Source organism: Mixophyes fleayi, chromosome 6 (genome assembly GCF_038048845.1).
Source record: "Mixophyes fleayi isolate aMixFle1 chromosome 6, aMixFle1.hap1, whole genome shotgun sequence".
NCBI classification, from domain to species: Eukaryota; Metazoa; Chordata; class Amphibia; order Anura; family Limnodynastidae; genus Mixophyes; species Mixophyes fleayi.
The window spans coordinates 199,645,315-199,661,970 of record NC_134407.1 but is presented as its reverse complement, the minus strand read 5'-3'; the positions used below and the strand labels follow the sequence as shown (position 1 = coordinate 199,661,970).

General features: G+C 38.6%; 1 protein-coding gene across 3 annotated transcripts in view; it reads right to left on the bottom strand.

The window, feature by feature from the left end:
- The window catches only part of PECAM1 (platelet and endothelial cell adhesion molecule 1), a 55,646-nt gene extending 41,676 nt beyond the window's left edge, over positions 1 to 13,970 (bottom strand). The window contains exons 1-2 of one of the 3 annotated variants that reach the window (XR_012677748.1): positions 13,587 to 13,970; positions 13,472 to 13,498 (exon numbers count right to left, since the gene is read on the bottom strand). Coding sequence is in view for 2 of the 3 variants with exons in the window: in XM_075177977.1 (XP_075034078.1) it covers positions 13,472 to 13,498; positions 13,587 to 13,620 (61 nt within the window). In the remaining variant the exon portion in view is untranslated. The remainder of the gene's footprint in view (positions 1 to 13,471; positions 13,499 to 13,586) is intronic. The other 2 variants (XM_075177977.1, XM_075177975.1) reach the window with 2 other exon arrangements.
- Positions 13,971 to 16,656: the final 2,686 nt, after the last annotated feature.

Below are 16,656 nucleotides of genomic sequence, written 5' to 3'. Positions count from 1 at the left end.
TACCTCATTTGTCCCTTGTCATGTCTGATGTTAAATTTTTCCTGTATACCATGTGATTTGTTGTATTAATTGCATACATGCATTTATTATTCTGCTCAACTGTACCTATGCACCTGTTATTATGCTTGCTGTTTCAGGAATGTTACATATGTCAGACACTATAGAATTAGTGGAACCATATAAATAAACGATGATGCATATCCCTTTATTGTGTCACCTCCTGGCATTCTGTTGTGACTTCACCATGACTCACCAGGATAATTTGAGATGCCCTGCCTCGCCCTTGATTACAAATCTACTCAGGACAAATAACGCTCAAAGCTTAAATTATAAAGAGTACATTTTACTGACCAGTTTTATAGTTCTATAAACATAAACTCCAAACTTCTTCATAATATGGCTAGTAGGATAAAGATTGTGATATACTGTAAGATCCTGTTGTTCTTCGTTTGTATATAGCTATTATATAAAGTGAATATTTATTATACCTCGTTAGAGGTCTCACCATGTATTTAGCAAACTAGAAGGGCAATGTATTACTATACAGTCAACTGGGTCTGATGCTAAGTTGATGGAAAAATGGGTTTATGGGAAATCCAAGTAAAGTCCATTTTCACTCGTATGCAGAGCCACACATATCGAGATGTGTCTGTTTATGCATTGGCAGAACACATTTACAATGGTCACTATCATCGTTGTCGGTCCTGTATAGCAAATGCTAAATATATGTCTAACAGTCATATACATGCATAACTGCGGGTCTGCAATTACTGCATTTGCATGAACACGCCCTTACTGCACTTGGCCAACGTTACGTTCCTTCCCTGTCCCATTCTACATCTCCAGTCGTAAGAAGTTTCAAGAGTCATATGCGTTATGCCTTCTGATTATATTAGGTCAAAGGGAAATTTATAGTGAGGACAGAACAGATGCGCTCCGGTTTTGCATGCAAATTCACACAATTTACACTACGCTCTGATACTGTATACATGATTATAATACATTAGTTAATACATTATTTATTATTATTATTGTTTATGTATAATGCACCGACATACTTTGCAGCGCTGTACACTGAGGGGATCATGACATAAACAAATTTCATACAATGACAGACAACTAAATGGTGGAATAGCCAAATGAGCTTACAATCTAAGAGAGTTGGGGAACAACTAATACATAAGGAAGCATAATAACAATTGTAGACAGGAGACTGCATATAAAAATTATATCAATTAATATAGTGGCATTTATATGCAGTCTTGTGGCATTTATATGCAGTCTCTGGTCAATATTGATTGATACCCTTTATATGACCAAATTAGGGTACTGATATTGGGGAGGAAGATGGAGATGATTGTAGGGAGGCACTAGCTCTGCCCTACATAGTGCTGGCCACACCCCTCATGACACTGACTGGTCACACCTCCTCTGGCGGAACGACGTTGCTTATAGTGGGCCCTTCATAATTTTCAGTTCCAGACCCATGTGCTTCTTAATCTGGCCACATGAATATCAGTGACCTGTCTTTGTTCTGAAAAGGCATAGATTAAATATCTTAACAATGTGGAATATATTAAAGTGTTTTATTCTTTTGAATGTATTACACTAGAGCAAATTATTTGTTTTAAATCCCTATGTTTATAATCAGAGGATATTCCCTACATATAGGATTGTGATTACTCTCAAGTTTTTGGAGAAAAAGTTCAACTTAATCACTTTCTTTGTTTAATGTGAGTGCAAATTTGGCAAATACTGTTTTACAGTGACTTTCTCTGCAATTTTACTTTAGTATACAAAAACATTTTCCTTAAGGACAAACCTGCTTCTGAACAAACCGGCTTATTTTCATTATTAGTGTAAGTCATGTTGATTTATTTCATGTTTGTATACTTGGGTGTGGATACAGCTCACTAGCCACATCAGAACATATTTAAATACATGCTATAAGTGTATAACACATTAATTTCCGTTTGCCCACTGATTCTATTTTTTTCTTTTATTTTGAGATACTCTCCAATCCTTATTGAGAAAGAAGATAAAGAAAAATCTGTGATATATCAATAATAAAATGCTACACTATGGGGGAATTTCAACTGCCGGTCTTTACGGTAAGAATATCTGCTAATAATTCTGTGCACCTATATGGAGATTCCTGTCATAACATTGGCGCGAACATTCCGGAGACAAGTCACGCTGAATTGAATCTCCCGCTAAGACTTTTCAGATCAAAATGTTACTTTCCTTTTGTTTTTCAACTATTTTTGGGGACTTTAGCGCTATCACTCTTCTCATGTTTTGTATTTAATTTATGATTTAGTTATCTGGATGTGACTCGGAAAATGATTGAACTATAGGAGCTCACTGTTTTCCTGGTGTATTACTGCTATATTATCTCATTTTCTTCCACATACCAGATTAGTGCTGCAACATCATGTTTAAAAATAAGAAAAACCAAAGGAATAGAGTTGATGAACAACATTTACATCAAGAAAGCAAAGTATGGTGGGAGATAGCCATTATGGAAAAATACTAGCGGAAAATGTCATTTCAAGATGCTTAAGTCCCAACTTTCAAAACAGATTCAACAATTTTTTTTAAATAATTGGTATCTACTTTTAAATCATTGTTCATTTGCATTGATGGAACTTATTTTAAGGGAAAGAAATAGAGAATTATTGAGTATGGAACAAGAAATTGACACATTGCAAACCTAAGCTTCTCCTTTTGTAGATCTAGAGGAATTATTATTATTATTATTATCGTTTACTTGTAGGGCGCCACAAGGTTTCCGCAGCACCACACACAGTACAAACAGTAGACTATACAGTAGACTATACAGGGTAGAAGGAGGAGGAGGGCAGATGCAGTAGAGACGGAGCAGAAGAACAGGTATGGAGACTGGAGGGAAGAGGGCCCTGCTCATTCAAGCTTACATCCTAAGGGAGGGTAAACAAAGTCAGGCACAAAAGGGAGCCAGTGAATCAAAGGGGAGAGAGAAGAGGGGTCAAGGGAGGATGAGCAGAAGAGATGAGAGGTTAAATGGATGGTTGGTAGGCCTTAAGGAACAGGTGAGTTTTAAGTGCCCGTTTGAAGGAGCACAGATTGGGAGAGAGACGGATGGAGCGAGGGAGGTCGTTCCAGTGAAGGGGGGCAGCACGGGAGAAGTCTTGGATTCGAGAGTGGGAAGAGGTTATCAGTGTGGAGGAGAGGCGGCGATCATTGGCCGAGCGCAGGGAGCGGGCAGGAGTGTGAATGGAGAGGAGGTTAGAGATATAAGGGGCAGTAGACTGAGAGAGAGCTTTGTAAGTGGTGGTGAGGAGTTTAAAAAGGATTCTGTAGGGGAAGGGGAGCCAGTGTAAGGCGAGACAAAGTGGAGAGGCGGAGGAGCGGCGTGAGAGGAAGATGAGTCTTGCAGTCGCATTGAGTATAGAGCGGAGGGGGGCAAGGTGGGAGTGGGGGAGGAATATAAAGAAGTAAAGATACAAGTGACATATAGATTAAGCAAATAAGAAGAAGACATAACAGAACAAAATATAAAAAATACAGGAGAGATAAGGAAGACGGATGGAACTGAATATATAAGATAAAAAAAAGAAAAGAGAATTCTTGATTAATAAACCCCAGCACAGAATTCACTTAAAGACTACAAAAGCGGTGGTAGTGGTGTCATCGGCTTTGACAAAGCCGACAGAGTTAAAAACTACAAATTAATTCCAAAACCAATAAAGCGACAGCCACTGACGATTTAAAAGCGCCATTTGCTCTGTGTCTAAAAATGACGTGATTTCTTTATGTAGATATTTCTGACAGTCGCATTTTACATCTGTACATCATTAGAGCTGCCGGACAGAATGAGTGCCTGCTATATGGTAAATCCATATTGTCATACTATCTCTATTATTGGTATCGGGATTCATTTGTAGTTGTTATCTCTCTCGGCTTTGTCACAGCCGTTAATTCATACCTCACCCCTATAAAAGAGGTCAAAAATGGATTAATAGATTAAGAGAAGATCCACATGAAAGGAGATTGAACCATGAAACATATATGGAGAATTCAAACCAAAATTATTATCAGAACAAGGATAAATACAATAAATAGAAACGTATGGATTATTGAAAACAGATCCTACAGTTAAAATGAGTAACTTTTCCTTTAGATAAACATACAAATACGAATGCTATTTCAGTGAGAGAAAAAGGCCCCAGTTGCAGTAATGATTCCATTACTTCAAATCTATCCTATGTGATAGATCATCATTTGCAGCCTATTATGTCTCTTATAGGACCTGAGTCATTAAAGAAAGCAAGGCAAAAATAGGAGTAAATTTGATCCTGGACAAACCATGTTACCATGCAAGGGGTGCAATTAGTTTTATAATATTTTGCATGTAAGGAAAATACTGGCTGCTTTTCATGTAGCACACAAACGCTTGATAGCTTTATTTTTACACTAAAAATTTAAGGTAGATCTAGGACATGCCCTACCCCAACTATAAATCTGTCCCCACATTTTAATTTACCTCCCCTTCCAATGCAACATGGTTTTGCCCAGGTGAAAGCTACTCCTTTTTTTTGTTTTGCTCTCCTTAACGACTCAGGCCTATTAAGTCTAGACACCATGGATTTTTTTTTTACAGAAATTAGAAAAAATATCTTGGAAAGAAAATTATATTAGTCACTGCGGACGTGTAGATACCATTATTATTATTTATTTGTTTATAAGGCGCCACAGGTTCCGTAGCGCCGGATACAGAGGCAGATAACAAATACATGAGGTAATACACATAAGTAGCACACATGAGTGTGAGTAATGCTATGGATGCTCACACGGAGTGCAGCAAAATACATGACAGGACGAACAAAGGAGTCAAACATTACAGACCATCAACAAGGGATAGAAGACGTACAATTCTGCATACAGTCATATAAAAGAGCTACCTTTGTGGGAAAGCACAGTGCACATTTTCAGAATTGACACTATGCAGATGGGCGTACATCCAACTCCGCAATAGGCCCTTTATTTATAAATAGGAATCAATTTTAATTTGTTTTTTTTTACTGGCTGACATCAGTGTGGTGGGAGATTTTATTTGTAGTTCACCCATCTGCCAATCAATCAAAGTGTTATATTATACCCCCAAGGAAGACCACACAAATCTCAGATGTTGTAAAACAAATGATACTATCTTTCAAAGGGCTACCATTCAATAAATTTCAATATTCACAAACAGAATACCTAAAGCCACAGCAAACTCAAGGGGGTATATTTACTAAACTGCAGGTTTGAAAAAGTGGAGATGTTGCCTACAGCAACCAATTAGATTCTAGCTCTCATTCTGTGGAATGTACTAAATAAATGATAACTAGAATCTGATAAGTTGCTATAGGCAACACCTTCACTTTTTCAAACCTGCAGTTTAGCAAGTATACCCCAAGATGTAGGAAGTTTCCTGCAGAACCACAGTTTAGGAATGCTAAGACATTAGCAAAATCAAAATCCCAACATAGTTCAACTGGTATCTGTAGTCAAATAATACAAAGAGAGGGTGTTCTTATCGTATAGTATGTTAGTGAGTCCAATGTCTTATATAGCTGTGTACCAAATAGGGATATTATAATCGTTTATCTGTTTAGATATCTGGATCTTCAGATTCCCACTGTCCCTCTTACTGTGAAGATGCAGGATATAGAAATAGAAATAGCGGAAGCATACAATCAATAAAACATATAGGGCTTATATGGCACACTGATTTGTAAAGTCAAAGTTTTCAAAGTCCTTACAGATGTTGTTATGGGAAAGCTGGAAGATGGATGAATTCAATGCAAGTACGTTAATATTTGTTGCACATTAAAATGCTTTTTATTCTTTTAAAAGAGGGTTGATAGTCTGCAGAGCAAGCTTATGTAGATATAGAGTTTCCTGTTTGTTTATAAAGCTGGTTTGTGACAATTTCTGTTCTGCTAGCTAGTACACCACCCTGATGGGTATAACTGTCTGTGTAAAAAGAAACAAACTACAAAGAAAGAATCAGTTGTTTATATAAAATGTGTGATGAAGCTGTGGGGTGCGTCAGTCTCTTGTGAGTATAGTGTCCCCCTTGCTGCATGATTTGTTGAATAAAACAACCTCTGATTTTATCTGAATCCTGGTCCTAGACTTATTATCTTGATAAGTGCCACATCACTGTGAACTGTACAGGTCGGGGACATGTGTAACTCAGTTATGCAGAAAAAAAGCCCTTCACAGTCCTTTAAAATGAACTCTTAGGGAAAAATTCAATATATTAAACTTGCCCACCTGCTGCTCTTTAAATAATACACATTTTCTGAAAATCTTATCAGTGCACCTGTGCGGGAAGCAAAACCCAAGCACCAGGTTGTTCTGAGGATTGCCCAAACCTGAAATGAGGTCCCTTCCTGGAAATGATGCAAATTCTCTATTGGAGCTGTGAATTTTGGAGTTTGAAAGTTAAAGTGGGACCCCATCTCTGGATGTTTATAAGTGAATTGCACGTGTGTCCCCAACCCGAATCACGACTCCAACTATACACTGATTAAAGCCCACATCCCGGACATAAAGCACATGTGTCACCATATACGTATGTCCTGGTCACAGGATAATCTCCCTTTATGATGTATTCAGAGCTCCTGGTGGGACTTAATGTATTGCGCATGCAGTGTTTGCACTTATGGGAAACTTTCATTTTCTCCTTTAACTCCTAACACCATAATTAACTACTTTCATTTTTTCTGACTTTAATTTAACAACATTGCCACCACAACTCAAAGAGCTTCAAAGTCTTCTCCCTGCAAGTCCTTGGAGGGTGAGGTGGCCCTTACCATCCTCCCTGGTACACTCTCTATAACTTGCCCGGACTCTTTTCTGCACGCACCAGACTGTACCACACTCTCGTACTCTGAGGCAGTGCTAGTGAAGCACAGGCAGTGAAGGCAGAGATCGGCAACAGTGGCTTAAGTGACAGCAGCACTAATGGCACCCAATTCTCTGACCCATAGGTCAGTGTGACAGAACTGGGAACATGTCTCTGCAGTGTCCACTGGGACTGGAAATTGGGGGATAGCTGAGTACCCATGGAGAGAGGCATGAGAACGGAATCACAAAAGACACAGCTCTCATTACTATGACAATATTGTATATATGCATTCCCAGATCCTTTTTAACTGGTAGCCACATGGCCATATGCACTTTTTATTTAAATTCTCTGGTCTTTTATGTTATGTAAGGTTTTTTTAATTTATTTTTTGTTTCTTAATCATTTAAATCAGTTTTTTCCTACTGGTCAATAATGCAAAACTACACAAGTATTTTAAGACTTCCTACAGCCTGTGCATGCACTGTATTTGGTACAATGAACGTTGCTGAATATGGTGTGTTAATGCACTAGTTGCACATGCGCAGTACAACACTGTCACTCCATTGTGTTAGGCAACATAGGTCAGCATGCACACAATGGAGGTACTCAGCCAGATGTGATGACATCATAGCACCTGGCTGCCAATCAGAACGTCCAAGTGCGTCATATAAAGTAATCACACACACATGGTCACAAAGGACGCTGGGAGCTCCGAGTTTAGATTACATAAATCCAGGCTCGACTCTCCAGCCCCCTCTCTGCTCTCTGACCCACACCCTTGGGCATAAGCATCTCTGTGCACTACAGAAAATCACTGCACTACAGATAAAGATAGGGTCTTTTATCCTGTGATAATCCCTGCACTATAGAAATACAGGATATCTGGGAAATATATACATGTGGCATAAGTATAATATATATTTATTAACACTGACTGATATAACTATATTATTGCGTGATTATTATAAATGACTGATTACTGCCTGATTAATATAATTATTGCCTGTTAATATAGTTATAATCACCTAATAGAAATTTAGCTACTGCCCGATTATTGATAATATTACTATAATTATCTACTATATAACCTTTATTAATAACTATATAACCTTTATTAATAACTGACTACTGCCTAATAATATTTACATAGAAAGAGAAAGTAGAATGAAATAAATAGAGAAGACAGAAACAGGGGCAAATGCAGGATTTCTAGAGGGGATTTTGGAACAATACCCAATAAATAATAATAATAACTTACTGCAATAAATCTGTAACAGAGTATTAAAAAGAAGAAAAATACCAACTGCACTGACTTTTATTTTATATCAGTCATTTAAACCATAGCCCATTATTTTCTTATTGTTATCAAATATTATGTTTTTTATCTATTATTATTATTAACCACATGGCTATAACATGCTTATTACACGGAGAAAAAAAAGGAAGGTGTGGTTATTTTGTTGTATTCTTTTATAAAACTTCAGTATTTATTGATATGCTTTAAAATAATTTTTGTGAGAACATTCTGATTAAAAATAATAGCAGTACAATGTTACAATCGTAATTGTCATTTGTTGCTGTTTCAATTTCCAACATTTCAATGTGTATTTATTTTCTCTGCTCTAAATCACTGATATTTAATCCTAACCATTAACACTGTATCACAATTTCAATATAATAATGTTGGTAAATTTTATTGAATATCTTGATCTTCACTAGTATCATTATAGACACTGAGCTATGTATGGACTCGTACAATAAATCACTTCTACAATCAGACTCTCTGTAGACTACTCTGCTGCAGACACTTTTCTGTAGTCAATTGTTCGGTTGCAAAGAGTTGCTTATTCACAGCTGTAATATGTTATCTTATAACAACTGGTAATGAATATTAATGATCACTTATCCGGCGAGTAGTATTCATAAAGGCCATATCGTGACTCCACCCACATGCAGAAGGGAAACCGGGTCACTGGTATCTGTGTATATTGTGAAATACTGCTTTGATACAGTAACTTTTGGACAATCAACTTTGTGAGGGGTGTATGCTATTTAATGTGTTGAAAAGACTGAAGTATGCTAGTTCTATAAGGAAAAGTGTGAGAAAGGTTTGGGTAAGTATCTAGGAACAGTGTCTGGAGATAGCATATTACTAATGTATTTAATATGCCCTAATCTCTTTTAACAACACCCAAATCTATCCTGTCCCTCCTAACCTCTTCCCTTCTCCTCCCTTGTTTGTCCAGCTGTCATTCTGCCACCTCCTCGTGGATCTCACAACATTACCTAAAGTTCAACATAATTAAAACTGAGCTCATCATCTTCCCTCACTGTACAGTCTCCAAACCTCCTCACACCTCTCTCCGTAGACAGCACTTTGCCCTCCTCTATTTCTCATGTCCGTTGCCTGGGTGTAATCTTTGACTCCACCTTCTCCTTCACTCCCACATCGAGCACCTCTGCCAAGCCCTTGGCTTTCACCTTCAAAGCATTACCAGGACTAGACCTTTCCTCACCAGTGACACAACCAAAACTCTAATCCACTCTCTTATTATCTACCGCCTTGACTACTGCAACCTCCTCCTGTCTGGGATCCCTCTCACCCATCTCTTCACACTTCAATCCATCCTCAATGTTGCAAAACTGATTTTCCTCTCCCACCGGTCTGCTCCTGTCCCACAGCTCTGCCACATTTCTACACTGGCTCCCCATTCCCTACAAAATTCAGTTTAAACTCTTCACCTTCACATACTAAGCCCTCAGCCACTCCTCTACCCCCTACATCTACAACCTAATTTCACTCCACACTCCCTCCTGTCCTCTCCGCTCTGCCAATGACCGGCGCCTCAACTCCACACTGGTAATCACATTTCTGCCAGCGAATTCTGTGCCACTCCTCACCTAGGGAATCCACTCCCATGTCCAATCAACCAGCCCCCAATGTTTTAAATGCTCCTTAAAAATCCACATCTTTATCAAAGCCTATCATTTTTCCACTTTACTCCACCCTGACTGGACGAGCTTTCCTATACCCACATACTCACTCTGTGTCCACACCCTCTTGTCTCAGCCTCACCCCTTCCCATTAGATTGTAAGCTCTCATAGGCAGGTCCCTCTCTCCTTCAGTCTTCTTATCTTTTCCTTTGTCTTCCACCTGTGCGTTCTTTTGTATTGCCTTGTTATATACATTGCTTATTATATCTTATATACAGTTTTATGCTTCTTGAAAGTCCAGCACTTTGCCTGTTGGTCGTCTAGGTCTTTGCAATATGGCTATGCTCTACTTCCCTAATGTACAGCACTGTAGATTTTTTTGACGCTTTAAAAATAGATGATAATATAGCTCATAAAATATTAACATTTTTTCTCTGGATGGTTTTGTGGCTTAACATTGTATTGATGTTTGCAATGTTGATAGAGAGCCTATTTGTTTCTGCTGCTGTAGATTAGAGCATTAGTTCCCAGTAATTGTAGAATATTCAGTGATTTTACAAGATATAAAACTGTTACAAGGTGTTGTATATTTACCATTTTTACCTGTACTAGCACAATGCTTCATGTGAACTTTTACATAGTATTTAGAGTGTTGTGCAATACATTCTTGCAACAGAACATAGTATAAAATCTATCCAAATAATATTCTAATATAAATTCATAGGAGGCAATTGTACCAAATGTATTAAGGGACCAAAACCAGTCCATTTACATCATTGCTGCTCACCACAACCCTACATAGGCATAAATATGCTGAAGACACTTTTTCATTACATTTTATAACTGCAATCAGTTTACACAATTTTATTTTACCAATGTCAGAGGAGTGAAACCACAATGGCTGTTTCATAGTTTAAGTGTTTCAATTTAAAAGTGTATTCAGCAACAATAAAAGACTGCCAAGGCCTCTTCTTAAGATGTGTTATAGATTGTCGTTGTATTTTTATACAAAGTACAATATTAATATAGTGGATTCTAGAATGCTATCTCTATTGTATATTGCTCGTTACTGTATATCTGTCACTAGAATGCTCTCTATAGTAAATAAGTCCCTAGAATGACCTGTGCATTGTATATCAGTTACTAAGCCGCTCTGTATGTTATAAAGTGGTTGCGACAAGATTGAGGTGTCACACTCACTATCATGGACTACAACTCCCCGACAGCCTCTCTCACACGGGACTCTATGACCCTTTCAATGCCCATGTGCAATTGTGCCATGTTCTGATCATTCCCTGATAATTCGTAAAGAACAAGTTGTGCACTTTGTAAATGCAACCTTGTAATCTCATGAGACTTGGCTGTGATCTCCAAAGATGGTTATTGCGCTAATATTAATTACTGTGTGAGAAATTGGAATTACTACTCGCTGTATGATAATGTTACAATGCTGTGGGCAGTTGTGTTAATATCGATTATTTGCACCTCTCGTTCTTAAATAAAGCTAGGTGGGTTATGGGTATATCTGGCAGGGTCCAGTTTGTGTAATACAGGTATAGGAGATGCATTCCCATCTGAACTGAAAGAGCACATAATAGGTTAATTCTGGGTGGTTTACTTAATCAAGTAAGGCTCTCTTCCTAGTGTAGCTAAGTGTTCGAAGCACGGGACAGGTAGTCATGCTGGAGCCAACCAAGTAGGGGTTCTAGAGGATTGAGGATACTGGTAAAGGCTGATTGACTGGGACATCTATTCAAAAGACTGTATGCCGAATGTGGGGATAAGGGTCTTTTTAAAGGTTTTTGAAAGATTGGTAACTCACCTGGCCATTATTTATTTATTGTTGCCATTTTAATCTGTCTGTATGATCAGAGAATCCTCCTGACAGCAATCACTAGAATGTTCTCTGTATTATATAGAAGTCACTAAAATGTTATCTGTATTATACAGAAGTCACTAGAATGTTCTCTGTATTAAATAGAAGTCACTAGAATGTTCTCTGTATTATATAGAGTCACTAGAATGTTCTCTGTATTATATAGAAATCACAAGAATGTTCTCTGTATTATATAGAAGTCACAAATGTTCTCTGTATTATATAGAAGTCACTAGAATGTTCTCTGTCTTATATAGAAGTCACTAGAATGTTCTCTGTATTATATAGAAGTCACTGGAATGTTCTCTGCATTATATAGAAGTCACTAGAATGTTCTCCCCTAATATAGTGGTCACTACAATGCACTCTGCATAGTATAGAGGTTATTAGAATGCTCTGTGTATTGTACACCTATCATGAGAATATGCTCTGCATTGAATACTGACCAAATGGGTTTGTGTGGCCTTTGATTCTAGCTCTTTGAAATAACAATTAGTTGTGTAAAACCCCACCCACATTGGACAGGTCTCACCCATATTATTTGGCAACACTTATTTTATATAAACTTCTCAGCCCTGTACTGATGCCAGGGAGGCCCAGTATAATATGTTATACTCAATACACTTAAGATGGACCATAAGATTTCAATGTGAAGATTGCTAAGAAGATGCCGGATGCTGGTCAAAGAAATATTGTACAGTTGTACATATCTCCCAACATTGCAGTGGAGATAGACAGGACAAATTTAGTGTGCTCCAACACGTAAAAAGGGGCATGATCATGGAACATTTGGGGGCATATCACGTCCCCCAGGGTCTTGTCCAGCACTTCAGAAGGACTAGGCCACTCCAAGTCCCCTAAAAACTCTCTTGAATTGGTAAATTAACCAGAGGCACCTGCATCCCACTGAAATCAGAACATCTGGGAGGTATGGATGCACCCTAATGGGCATATTGAATATACAATGATAACATCACAGGAACACACCATGGTACAGTTGGTGAGAGGACGCTGCTCACTACAGCTTGCACTATATCACCAACATATTCTGCAGTGCTGTACAATAACATCTATGTTGAATATACCATGACAACAAGAGAGGAACATACAATGATTCAGAAGGGGAGAGGACTCCAATCACAATATTTTACACAGCTCACCATTATATTCTGCAGTTCTTACTAATCGTATGTTTATATACCCTATGTAAACGATACCACCAGGATATAATTATACTTCCCAAATCATCCCATCCATCCAATTCTCAAACACTAATCTTTTCCAGCTCCTCAAAAGCTTACAATCAAAATATTGTAGGACATATCATAAGAAAGTCACTTGTCAGTGGTCACATTCGTAATCATATTACATAGCTAGGTACACTCAGACACATAATCACTACTTTATAACAGCACCATCTAAACTAAAGAGCTAACAATCTAGTAAATAGGATGCAGCTATTTAAAATATTTTTATTATAACTATTCTTTCATACCATTTGAACATATATAGTGACAATGGTCATGAGATTCAGTGAAACATGGCGAGAGAGACTAATCCACAAGAGCTTCCAATCTAAAGACGGAGCTGGAAATAATTGAAAGTAGACAAGTGCTTGCTCTGTGCAACAGAGCAGCTCAGGTAATAAGATATTAATGTGCTAAGTCAAATAACGGCAGGAAAGACAACCACTAACCTTTCTGCCTCACCTTATCTAAACAGGCTGCTCGCAAAATGCTAATTTCACATGCAAAAAAATAAAAATGATTTGTGTACTCACCAAACTGTTGACCGTGGATGGACCATACTGGAATCAAGACAAAGTCAGTTATTTCTCAGGAATTTTTTTTTTTTTTTTTTTTTATCTCTTAATAAAAATACTGTACAATACTTACATCCTGATATGAGCAAAACTATAGATAAATACATCTCGACATTGGAAAAAAAAACCCACACTCTTTCCCGCAATCCAGAAAGCCCCCCACAAAAGACAGTCCACAGAGAAAAGTTGCCGACGACGTTAGCAATGGATCCCTCTGCTGCAAGTGCAGTCGTCAGTGTGAATTTGCTAATCAGTTCCCAACTTCAGGTCTGGGAATACGAAACAATATGTGAATATCTGTGTTCACAGGAAGACTCGCAGGAAATGGTGGATATGACATTTTTCCTGAACCGACTCTTCCTGCCTCAGTCCTTAAGATTTATTCTTAAACAATGCCATAATGTCATTACTGCTACTAGAGGGGATGTGCTCCTTGATTAAATCTAATGAGGACATTAGAAAAAGGCTTAGATATAACCTTTTGGCAGCCAAAAAAATGAGCTTCTGGGGCCATCCAGTGATTGGGTTAAACAGAAGAGGGCAGAGCATTTATAAACACAACACCCCTCACTCCTTCTCTGAGAGGGTTGTTACAGGAATGTGGTGTGAGTGAGTCTATTTTCACTTCTGATATCTCAGTGTCTCCACCCGAATGTTCTTTCACACTTGTGGGGATGTGTACAGTGTACAAGTAGATTTGGTAGATGAAATTCAATAGCTTATTTCCAAAAAACGGATGATGTAGACCTTAATCAATTGCAGCACCTGTAGGCAGCTGCATTTTCCGTCTTTACCAATTAACATTTGGTGGGAAAGCAGTGCAGACAGCAGTTAGTACAGGGCGCAAGAGTTATAAAGTTGAGGTGCAGGATTCTTCCACCTTGTATCTTGTCTCGGTCGAGATCAGTTGTGGAAGTGCCCTGGGTATCGTTTGTGTAAGCATGCGGATTGTAGCCAGAAGGGGTGGAGTCTCTCTGACGCTGTCAAGGTAGCGCAGAGGATTCTAGGCCTACTGGCCATCCCCATGTTCCAAGGGTATTGGCTGGTATAGTTCTTGCATCTGCTTTTGTTGCCACATTTTATATAACAATTAAAACTGTGACATTAGTGCGCCAATATTCAAACATGTGTCCGTGTCATTGTTTCAGGTAAAGGAAGTTCAGATAACTTATAGGGAATAAGGGAAGGTGGTGCGGGGTGAGGGTATCAGAAGTTTGGCGTTTAAGTAGAACACAATAAAATATAAAATGCTTACTCTAGGGGGTAAATGTATCAAGCTGAGAGTTTTCCGGAGGGTTTGAAAAGTGGAGCTGTTGCCTATAGCAACCAATCAGATTCTAGCTATCATTTTGTAGAATGTACTAAATAAATGATAGCAAAAAACTGATTGGTTTTTCAAACCCGCCGGAAAACTCTCAGCTTGATACATTTACCCCTAGATGGTAATATAACTGATCATTATTACAGAAGTAAAGTACGTAAAATGTCCCGCTACCAAGTACAAGTAGAGTGATAGCGCTTCAATCCCCAAAGGATTATAGATGGAAAACCGGGACACGAATAGCTGTGCAGGTAGAAGCTGGAGCAAATCTACAGGTATGAATAATTTTTGGCACTTTAAAGGCAGTTTATTGCTTTAATACGTAGTGCAATGTGCACTATGCAATAAGCAGAAAACAAACTGGGTTTCTCTACTCCCCCAGTGACAGCATCTAATGTGGTGCACTTTCAAATCGACAAAGACGAGTTAGCATGTCAGCATGCGTTATGTTCTCTCCCAGTCTAGCTCTTGCTCTGTGGTTTGCTGGAAGCCAGCCCAGGTGAGCACACTGAGCAAAGAGAGCAAAGTCTATTAAATGCTCTCTCTCGGGCAAATGGAATAACGGAAGAATCCTGCATTGTTGTTTGCATTTTAAATGCTCAAAGGCACTGTGTAATAAACAAACAAAAACTCAGAGGCATTATCACTATTCGAAATTTTATAATAAAGAAAAAAATTACAACATTGCACTTGGCACAGCTTCCCATAACTAGTGCGTTTGCTAGCAAAGTTCAAAAGTGCTCATTTATAGTAATACATAACAACTAATAAATATTAATATGGAGCGCTACGCTCCATCTCCCATTTTGGTAGTGGTGTCCTCTGTAGTCTAGTGAAGGCGGAAGTGGGGCAGTCTCCAGCCGTTCGCATCGCTCTACTGAGCATGCACAGACAGGATAGATGTATAAAGTGAGCGGAGGCACAAAAATATATATATGAGCAAACTGTTCTCTGACATTGCTCATAATATAAGCTTACTACCATCTGCATATATGAATGTACTATAATAGTGTTAAGTACATTAATTGCATAAGCTTGTCATACTGCCTGTCTGTTGAAATCAGTATCAACTGTGAGCAAATGTATATATCATCTGATACAACTAGTAAAACCAACAAATTGGTTAAGTCTAAAAGCTTCTTGTGGTTTAACATCTACCACCAACGCTGCTGACACCTATTACATTTAACAGCACAAGTGCCCCGATATTATATTTCTGCCAATAATAAGCAATTCACTTTTATCAGTCTAGTACAAGATATTTAACTGTTATTTGTTGGGGTAGCAGAGATTTGGTGTTAGCCCATGCATGATTCAACGGGATGCCTTTTTAGGTGTGGTGGCTATGGGCTAGGTGGTTTTGTGGGCCACCTGTTCAGGCCTGGGAATGCATGATCCTCCTTCACAGGTTTGAAAAGTTATGGTTACAAACCTGTCTGCAGCCCCAGGGTAGAGCCCATGTTGAGTAGAGACCTGCAGGCTATGGGGCATATTCAATTAGGTTTCTGGACCGCGGGATTTGGCCGGAACGGGCCGCGAAGTCAATTAATGGTACCGCAATAACGTTATTGTTATTGTGGCACCGTATTACCGGCAATACTGCGTAGGTTCCGCTGTAAAGCACGTTACCGTGAATCAGAAAATCTAATTGAATACCCCCCTATGTGTCTTGCAAGAGGTAGGAAAGTAGACAGGCTCAGCAGGCAGCCCAACACAGAGAGAGGCATGAGAAGACAGCTCTGTGGAGAAAGCTAAGGAGTCAGCCAAGTTAGGGGCTGTGGAGCAGGTTGAAGAAGCTCAGAGGAACTTTGTAATCCCACAA